Source organism: Neophocaena asiaeorientalis, unplaced genomic scaffold (assembly GCF_003031525.2).
Source record: "Neophocaena asiaeorientalis asiaeorientalis breed wild unplaced genomic scaffold, Neophocaena_asiaeorientalis_V1.1 scaffold469, whole genome shotgun sequence".
Taxonomy (NCBI): domain Eukaryota; kingdom Metazoa; phylum Chordata; class Mammalia; order Artiodactyla; family Phocoenidae; genus Neophocaena; species Neophocaena asiaeorientalis.
Genome location: NW_020172691.1, coordinates 1,309,730 through 1,318,922, shown reverse-complemented (window position 1 = coordinate 1,318,922; position 9,193 = coordinate 1,309,730). Strand labels below are relative to the sequence as shown.

At 64.1% G+C, this 9,193-nt stretch overlaps 1 protein-coding gene across 9 annotated transcripts in view; it reads right to left on the bottom strand.

Annotated features, from left to right (window-relative positions):
• Window positions 1–9,193, bottom strand: part of SPPL2B (signal peptide peptidase like 2B) — a 36,517-nt gene that overhangs the window by 6,082 nt on the left and 21,242 nt on the right. For 6 of the 9 annotated variants that reach the window (XM_024740103.1, XM_024740094.1, XM_024740095.1 and 3 more), the window contains 7 exons: window positions 4,204–4,323; window positions 3,457–3,639; window positions 2,977–3,066; window positions 2,261–2,400; window positions 1,550–1,692; window positions 1,284–1,380; window positions 359–475 (listed from right to left, as the gene is read on the bottom strand). In XM_024740103.1, coding sequence (XP_024595871.1) covers window positions 359–475; window positions 1,284–1,380; window positions 1,550–1,692; window positions 2,261–2,400; window positions 2,977–3,066; window positions 3,457–3,639; window positions 4,204–4,305 — 872 coding nt within the window. In that variant the 5' untranslated portion in view covers window positions 4,306–4,323. Of the gene's footprint in view, window positions 1–358; window positions 476–1,283; window positions 1,381–1,549; window positions 1,693–2,260; window positions 2,405–2,521; window positions 2,927–2,976; window positions 3,067–3,456; window positions 3,640–4,203; window positions 4,324–9,193 lie in introns of those variants that run through there. The other 3 variants (XM_024740101.1, XM_024740099.1, XM_024740100.1) reach the window with 3 other exon arrangements.

The window sequence follows — 9,193 nt, the reverse complement described above, 5'->3', positions numbered from 1 at the left end:
AGAGCTAGCTGAGCAGGCGGGCGGGCACCACAACGGAGCAGCGGCCGAGCGGCGCCAGGCCACGTCCAGGCTGCCCCGGAGTACACGGCTCGGCGCCCGGGCAGCAGTGCCGGCGGCATCTCACGCCCAGATTGCGATCGCAGATCCCGGGGCACCGGACAAGCCACAGGGCAGGCAGGGCCAGGCCTGGACGGCGTGCGGCCACTGCGTCCAGAGCACTGACAGGAGAGCCTTTCATAACCAGGAGCTGGCCCAGCTCCAGGCGCCCCGAGCAGAGGGCTCGGGGAGTCGCGGGGAGGTCAGAGCACCCGAGGACAGCTGCACCCACCCCCAGCAGGGCCTCCAGGACTGCACTCACTGGTCCTCGTTCCGGAAGACGCCCCACACCACACTGACGGCCACGCACAGCAGCGCCAGGAGCAGCATGCGGACCTGAGGGCGCTTGTGGAAGTAGGGCAGGCTGTTGTCGGGGACCCTGAGGGCAGGCAGGCAGGTGGGGAGGTCAGCGGCCTCTGACCCCCACAGCCCTGCCTCTGCCCAGCACCCGGAGGGTCAGCTCAACTCCTGCCCAAAAGCCCGTGGCCTCCCCGTCTGTCCTCCTACTGTCCGCCGGGCTCTGCTCCCAAGGGCCACCCCTGGCCCTGGCCCTTCCTCTACTTTACCTTATCTGTTAAACTCACCATCCCTCACCTTTTATTTCTAGAAGGGAGGCTCCCAAGGGCAGGGCAGGGCAGAGTGGGCAGGGGCAGGGCCTTGGGGGAAGCGACCAGACCTCAGCCAGTCGCTAAGCCGACCCCACCCGCAGGAGCCCTCGTCCGGTGCTGTGACCCCTCTCGCACAGCCCTCCCTGCTCCAGGCCCTCCCCCAAGCCCCTGAGCCAAGCTTCCTGACCCCGTCGGACCTCGTCTAAACCCTTCCGTTTCCCACCTGCTCCACGACAAGCAGACCAGACCCCTGACCGCAGAGAACCTTCGGAGCCTGGATCAGCAGCGCTGCCCGCCTGCTGCCCCCAGCTGACATCCCCCGAGGGATCCCACAGGCCCTGAGCCAGAACGGGAGGCCCACCCAGGGGCTGGAGGTTGGGCCCGTGAGCCCCCAGCCAGCACGGAGCGGGCGCCTGCTGTAATGCCTGCACCGTGCCAGACTGACCGAGGGCTCCGGAGGGCGAGGGTCCTCGGCCTCAGCAAAGCTGTGGAGCCTCCGGGGGCCGGGTAACGGGAGGTGGGAGCAGACGGGCCACAAGGCAGCAGAGGGGGGCCGGGGGGGGTCGCCCGGGGGCTCACCTGCATCTGCAGAGCGGCAGCCGCTGGAGGAGCGGCGACAGGCAGCTGTAGAGGCCCGTGGAGGAGGCCAGGCAGAAGATGCCGATGATGACGTAGACTGCAGGGCGGGGCGGGCGGTCAGGGGAGCCTGAAGGACGGCTCTGTGCCGCACTCCCTGGCAGGGTGACCGCCCCAAGGGAAGGAAGGGGTAGCCCCAGGCCCCTCCTGGTGAGGCCCCTGGACTCCCCCCTCCCCCGCCGCCCTGAGAGCCGGGGCCGGGGACCCACCGAGCTGGTCGTAGAAGTAGTAGAGCAGCACCAGCATGGAGCAGCACATGACCACAAACACGCAGATCATGACGGGCGTCACGTCCACAGCCTCGTCCTCGTGCTTCTCGGGCCCGTCGTCCCGCTTGTGTTTCATGTACCTCCTTGAAAGACAAGAACGGGCTGGGGGACGCCCTACCGGCCGGCACCGCTCCCGGGGGCCAAGGGCCACAGACATGGGGAAGGACAGGCAGGGGCAGCCTGACACAAGGGGTCTGGACAGGCTGAGGGACAGCTTGCCCGGAGGTGACCACCGTCACCTGCCCCATCGGCCAGTCCCCCGTCCCCACCCACCATGTGTACCTGGGGTCCCCCCACCGCCGACAGAGCCAGTCCTGCCGGAGGTGGGGCTCCGGTCCCCAGGGCCAAGCTGTGGTGGCCGCATGGGGGCCACCCTGGACCCTGGCCCTGTACCAACCCCGCCACCGCCCTTCCCTGGACGGCCGGGGCGAGGTCTCCCGTGGATGCCCCCGCCAGGCTGGGCCCGGGCCGGGAACCCTGAGGGCAGGACAGAATCGTGGGGAGCGGGGCCCTCAGGGCTTTCAACAGGTCTCCTGGGTGTTTATAGCAGCTGCTTTCCAGAAGGCTCTCTGGGCATGCGGACTCTCGTGGTTACTTGCCCAGCATTACGGCCACCCGTCCGGGACGCACGCACGCGCGCGGGCCACTCACTTCCTCGCGTCCCGGCTCCCGGCCCAGTAGCCGCCGAGGGCAACGGTGCCCACGGCCATGATGAAGATGACGACCATGTTGTAGTCCAGCATGGGCTCCCTGGGGGCGTACAGTGCTGCCCGCACCACCCGGCCGGAGGTCTGCCTCAGGGAGCACAAGAGAGCTAAGGCCGGGGCCTGTCCCCTCGCCACCCAGAGGGCCGAGGCTGGCCCACTCGAGGAGCCCGGGGCCGGGAGATCCCGCCTCACCCCACGCCCTCACCTGCTACTCCTGACCCCAGAGAAGCGGGCTCTGCCGGGATGAGCTTCACACAAGGTGGGTGACAGGGCCGCGCATGTGTGGGAACACAGACCCCGCCCCCAGACAAGCATGAGTGAACGAGGGTGGACGTGGCCTGGGAAGCGGCCCGGAGACGGACGGTGGGTCCCTTGGGGGAGACGCGAAGCCTGCAGTGGGGAACCTGGCTACCCCCATGCCACTGTGTGCTGCAGCTCGCCTGCTTGAGACCCGGCTCCCCAAATCAAAGACGCACCAGCCTCTGGTCAGACAGGGCCGGGCCGAGCGAGGGGCCGGGCAGGCCTGAGCAGGGGGTGACACTCAGGGTCTCTGGCATGGGGGAGGGCCGGGGTCTCCATTCCTGACGTTCACAGCACTGCGGGCACACCGTCTCCTCAGGCACTGGGCCCAGCTGCAGACAGGGTGAGGGACGAGCCTACCTCAAAAATGTCCAACATGTCTTTGTAGCTGAGCAGGGCCACGGGAATGCCGATCTCATCGTACTGCGTCTTGTTGCCTCCTGGGGGGACCTGGGGGAGGGGGGAGAGGGCGGCTGGATGGCTTAGCAAGGCCCACCCAGGGCGGGGCAGCTCTCCCTGAGGGGACGAGGGGATGGAGGAGTCCTGCGTGTGTGTCAGGTGGGAAGGTCACACTGCCTTGAGGGCAGGCCAGCGGGCTCGGCCCCTCCCTCTGGGGGAGGGCAAGCTCCCCTTCCCTCTCAACCCTGGGCTTGGGTGACGCTGGTCCGCCTTGAAGGGCCTGAGGGAGAGGGTGGCACGTGGCCCACACCACCTGCTCCTCAGGCAGCGGCCTTGTCCGAGCCCAGCACCGCCCTGGGACAGGGCCCCTCCAAGGCCACAAGCAGGAAACCCCCGCCCCCCAGGGCCCCTGGCGGCCCAGGAGGGGACCGGCAGCCGCACCAGCGTCTCCTTGCTGATGATGAGCAGCCCGCGGGCCCCGCTGCCCTGGGCCAGCCGCACTTTCTCGTAGAAGGTGCAGTTCCCCCGCGCCACCAGGGGGATCTGGTTACTGAAGCCTTTGGCAGGGAGGTCGGCCGGAGAGCAGAGCACGGAGGTCGTCCAGTCCCGCACCTGCAGAAAAGACTGCAGGAGGGCGGCCTTCACGTGAGACGCTCCAGGGGAGCCAGGGCGCGCAGCATCCTCGGGGAGACAGGTCGGCGGAGGCCACCGCGGCGACCACCGCCCCTACGCAGCCTCACCTCAAGCCCACATGGTCTCAGCCCCACACACGCGCGCGCACACACACACGCACGTGCACAAGCGTGTGTGCACACCCACCCCGAGCACAAGGCAGACGAGAGGGGTACAGGGCGGCGTGTGCTCAGGAACCCTCCCCGCCTCTCTCGAGCCCGTCACAAACAGCACAAGGTGCGGGCGGGAGTGCTGGCCTTCGTTCCACCCGCCAAGCCAGGAACTGGGCACCCTGAGTCCCTCTGGGAGGAGTGAGGCCAGAGCAGGGAGCAGAGCATCCAGGCTACCCCAAAGACGGGGCCGGGCACAGGCCCTTCCTCCGTCCTCAACGGCTCTCCGCAAGACCCGTCCTCCAGAGGCCCTCGGGAGACCCAGGGGAGGAGTGGAGGGAGGGCAGCAAGCAAGACAGACAAGACCCTGCGTCGGGAGGGGGCTCCCGCGCTGGCCGGTACTCACTGCTTTGCTGAGGTCGAGCGGCAGGTGGGCCCACTGCGGGTTGTAGACGATGCAGTAGTCTTTGCCTTCGGGGCCCCCGGTCTCGGACACCACGTGCACCATGCCGTACTCACAGGCCACCTGGACAGGGGGCAGCAGTCAGAGAGCCGACACAGGGCCGGCCCACGGCACGACCTGGCTTGGGTGGTCCCTCGCTCCGACAGCACAGATGGGATACGACTGTCACATCTTAGGGGGCGACACGATGAGGAGGGCAGGGCCGAGCCTCCTCAGGGAGACCTGGGCGCTGACAGTGGCTGTGTCAGATCCCCTCCCTGTGGCTCCAGTGGCAGGAATGGGGGAGTCCTCCTGGGACTACAGGGAGAACGAGAGCCCCACGCCACTGCCATAAGGCAAGAAGGGGATGGGGAGTCAGCGGTGGCCCAGCAGGTTCCAGGCTCCCCGACAGGCCCCCACCCAGCGAGACCAGCAGGCTCAGGGCAGAAATGGGGCGGCGGAGCTCGGGTCATGTGACCAGCACCTGCTGGGCCACAGGCCGGTGGGAACCCCTGGGTCAGAACCTTGACCTTCCCTGCCCAGACGCGTGGCAAGTGGACGGTGCGAGAGGCAGGGCTGCTCTGGGCAGGGGGCCCTTCATGACAGGTGGCGTCACCACGACCCCAGCAGGGCCCAGGCAGCTGACAGAACCTCCTCCCCAGCAACATCCCGAGCAAGTACAGCAGCGCTCCCGATGGGCACGGGCAGCAGAAGTGCCCGGCTTCCTGGCCCACTACTCCCAGGAGGATGACAAGGCCTCAAGTTCCTCCTGCCCAGGCCCGCCAGGCAGCAGGCTGCTCGTGGAGGGTCCCACAGAGTCCACGTGGACCCCGCCCGCTCTGACACGGAGCAAGGTCGAGGGCAGCCGGCTGACTGCGGAGGACAGGGCGGGCTGGGCACACGGGCCATCGGGGCCTTTGCTCCGAGTGTGAATTCAGCGTGAGGTAGAGGCGCAGGCCCCAGAGTCCTTGCAACTCCAGCCCCCCCGCAGAGGGCAGCAGGGTGGTCAGGACCTGGGAGCGGCTTTACCTACATGAGAAACCAGTATCGCACACGAGTGTCCCCACCGCCTGCTCGTCCCCTCCCGCCTGGACCGCTGCGTCCCTGCCGGGGCTGCTTCCTCCTATAGGCCTGGCTCAGCTATGGAGCCCCCGTGACGACCTCAGCCCCAGCGGGTCTCACGCTGTCTGGCCCTGATCTGGGCTGCTCCCTGGGGCTGTGGGACCTGTGAGGGAGGACGGGTCCCAGAGAGAGCCTTGAGCAGGGAGCCCGGCCACACCACGCCCACAGGGGCCTGGGCCCACCCCAGCCCCTTGGCTTCTTGGAGCTGGAGAGGTCCAACTGGACCCCAACTCTGCACACTCCGGCTCCTGGGGCCATCCCTCTGTACCACCTGGAGGCTGAGACAGAGACTGCACCCCTCGGTGACAACAGGCAGTAGCCTGTCTGTGCGGGGACAGACCCCCACCCCCATCTGGCCTTCCCATGTTGCAGGCGGCAGTGCTCCGACTCAGCTGGGGTCCCGAGGGGCCGTGGCCCCAACAGCAGGCCTGGGGCACAGACCAGCTCGGAAGGCCAGGCCCTCTGTGAATGTGTAACGGGGCCCAGCCGCTCCAGGAGCTTCTCCCCACTGATCCACATCCACTGGCGGCGTGGAGAGGAACCGGGGCCCCCACTGCCCCTGCCCAGCGCTTTGGTTTGTCGCCTGGAGCGAGGTGCCGACAGCCGAATGGGCTGCAGGGTGTGCTCAGTGAGGCCATGTTTGCAGGGCACGTGGGCACTGCCACCAGCGCTCGAGGGAGGGAAGTGTGGTGACCTCCCCACCCACCCCTGCCTGGCCAACCTTGTTCCCTCGACCAGAGGCAGGATGAGAAGCCCCCTCTTCCGGGTTCTCCCCACCAGGCTGTCCCCAAGTACAGTGCCCAGCCCTGTGCCCCCACCCCAGGTCAGCCCTGCCCTGCCCCCCACCTTGGGCCACTGCAGGGGTTCTGTGATCCCTCAACCCCCAGGCTGAATCCGGCCCACCTTCTGTGTTTGTCAATAAAGTTTTATCGTAATATGTCTGCCTGGTTGCTGAACGTAGGGTAGGGCGTATGCTGCTCTCTGCAGAGCCTGGGAGTTACAACAGAGGCCATGTGGCCTGAAAAGCCACAAATACTGTCTGGCCCTTTGGAAAATGTTTGCTGACCCCTGGTCTATGGGATCCGAGTTGCTGGTGAAAACTGTCGGTTGTATAAAATGGGAATGACTAAAAGCATTTGTTTTTAAAAAGTCACTGAGAAGCACAAGGGCGCACTTCACAACTCTCCCCTCACAATGTGCACGACTGGCTTTCTGTTAAGAAATAAGCCTGAGCTTGTATCAGACACCCGAGAACACAGTCTCGCCGTGAATACGGTCTCCTCCCCGGGGAGTTAAAGGGCTAGGAGAAGTTCCTCCAAAGGGCCCAGGGCTGTGAGTGCCCCCCGTTCCAGCACAGCCCATCCCAGTTTGGAGGACGAGAAACAGCTGGGGCTACCGAGGACAGGCTACCTCCCGATGCGCCACAATTATATCGAGCTCAGGAACTCCTAGGGAAACTATGCTTCAGGATGACAGTGAGAGCATCCATGTCACGGGACTTTGAAAGAAGCTAAGGGGTCCAGACAGGGAGCAGTCTTCCTAGGACTCGGTGAATTCTAGAAGGGGCTAATTAGGACCTGGGAAGCTTAGAAAAAGATGTGCAGGCGGAGGGGGCAGTGGAGGGGTGAAGGGGCAGGCGGAGGGGGCAGTGGAGGGGTGAAGGGGCAGGCGGAGGGGGCAGGCAGGGAGAACACCACTGTGTTCAGATCTGCCGAGTAAAAGGCCCCACATAGGCTGTATGTGCACAGCTTACAGCAACTGGGCAGGGGGTCCAATCTCTCGCCCAGGGTCACAGAATGGTCAGGAATGAGCTTCGACCTGTGAGCAAGCAGCCTCCCGCCCCGTGGAGAGCTGGCCTTACCGGGGCGCCACCAAGAACCACACACAGGGTTCTGTCCTGGGAAGGGCTGGCCCAGGTGCTCTCCCGCTTGCTTCTACACCCTACTTGGCTCCCCACATTCAGGGTAAAGTTCCAAATCCTCAGCCAGCGGGAATAAAGTCCAAACGTCCCAGCACCCGGCTCCGACCAGCCCAGTCTGCTCCCCTGGACTCCAGCCAGGAGAGGCCACACGTTCAGCCTGCCCTTTTCCCCCTACGCCTGGAGCCACTCCCACTGCTGCTCCCTCCATGGCCTTCCCTGCAAGGGCACCTGAAGGGCCTCCACTGGGATGACACCTTCCTCAGGTGTAACCATTGGATTATCCTACACGCCAGCTGTAGTGGCCCTCACCGTCGCCAAGGAAATCATCAGCTCTCGAGGGGTAAGGGGGAGGGATAAATTGAAAGACTGGGATTGACACATACACACTACTATATGCAAAATAGATAAGTAATAAGAATCTACTGTATACACAGGGAATTCTTCTGAATACTCTGTAATGACCTGTATGGGAAAACAATCTAAAAAAGAATGGATATACGTATGTATAACAGATTCACTTTGCTGTATGTCTGAAACTAACACAACATTGTAAATCAACTATACCCCAGTAAGAATTAAAATAAATAAATCTATTATTAAAAAAAAAAAACACATCAGCTCTCACACCTCCAGCCCTGCTCCCATCACCTGCAACAACCTTCTCTACCTTCTTGACCTAGCAAACGCCCACTCATCCTTCAGATCACCCCTCAGGCACCTCTGCTTCTGAAAAGCATTCCTAGGCCAACTGCGTCCCTCCTTCTGAGGTGTTCCCGTGAATCTCCGCCTGCCTATCGCTTGGCCCTCATTTGAAATATCCGGAGAGCTTAAAGTCCCTGCCTCCAAAGGCTCAGACTGCTGGGGAAGACGAGTGAACAGGGCTGGGGGAAGTACAGGGGGCTGGCAAAGCAGCTGGGGAGGGGGCGTCCCAGAGAGCTTCTGGGAGGGAGGGACAGCTAAGCTGAGACCTGAAGCATAACCGGGGAATTCAGGGAAACAGAGACCAGTGAGCAGAGTGCCTTCAAGACACTAGAGCTGGAGAGAAACGGGAAGCTTCCTGACAGCCAGATCACAGAGGCCTCCCAAATGCGCCAGGAAGCCACCAGAAGGCTCGCATCTGGGCACAAGACACACTTTGAAAGGGATCACTCCTGCAGTGTTGAGAATGAACTGGGGATTCAGGGGGACAAAACTGGCCACGGGAGAAGGCCAACTGCCTGGAGCAGAGGTGGGGGCACTGGAGCAGAAGGGTCAAGGTTAACGGCCCAGTCTGTAGGGGCTGTTGCGGGGTGGGGGGTATTTCCTGAGCTGTGGAACCTGGCGGAGAGAGGGAGGATTTGAAAATAAAAGATGCGCTTATGACAACGTACATCAGCCATTTCCTGGTCGGTCCCCCGCTAGCACTGGAGACCCTGAAGGTTTAGTGACAAACAAGTAGCATGCTGCGCGCTCGTGGTCCCCTACATCGTTTTGCCGACTCTGCACTGTATACTTATCTTCCTTTTGCAGACGAGCAACGGACGCTCAAAGCGGGAAACTCCCTTGCCAAGGTCACGGGAGCAAAAGATGGGGCGGCGATTCGACCCCACTCCAGGGCTGGGCTCCTGGCCGATTCCCGACACCACCAGACACTGGGTGCCGCACTCGACAGTTTACCACAACCACGGGGAAAGGGAGGAGTATGGCACTCAAGGGGAAACTGAGGCTCAGAGAAGGGTAGCCCCCCGGCCAAGGCCACGGAGCCAGAGAGGGGCGTCCCCGGCGGCGGTGGGAGACCCCGAGACGGACCAGCAGGGGCCGGGGCGGGAGCGGGTGACGCTGTGGCTGAGAAGGACTTCCAGGCGGGGAAGGGAGACGGGCCGGGGACAGGCCCGCAAGGTCACGACCGAGCCCCGGGCCAGCGGGCCGCCC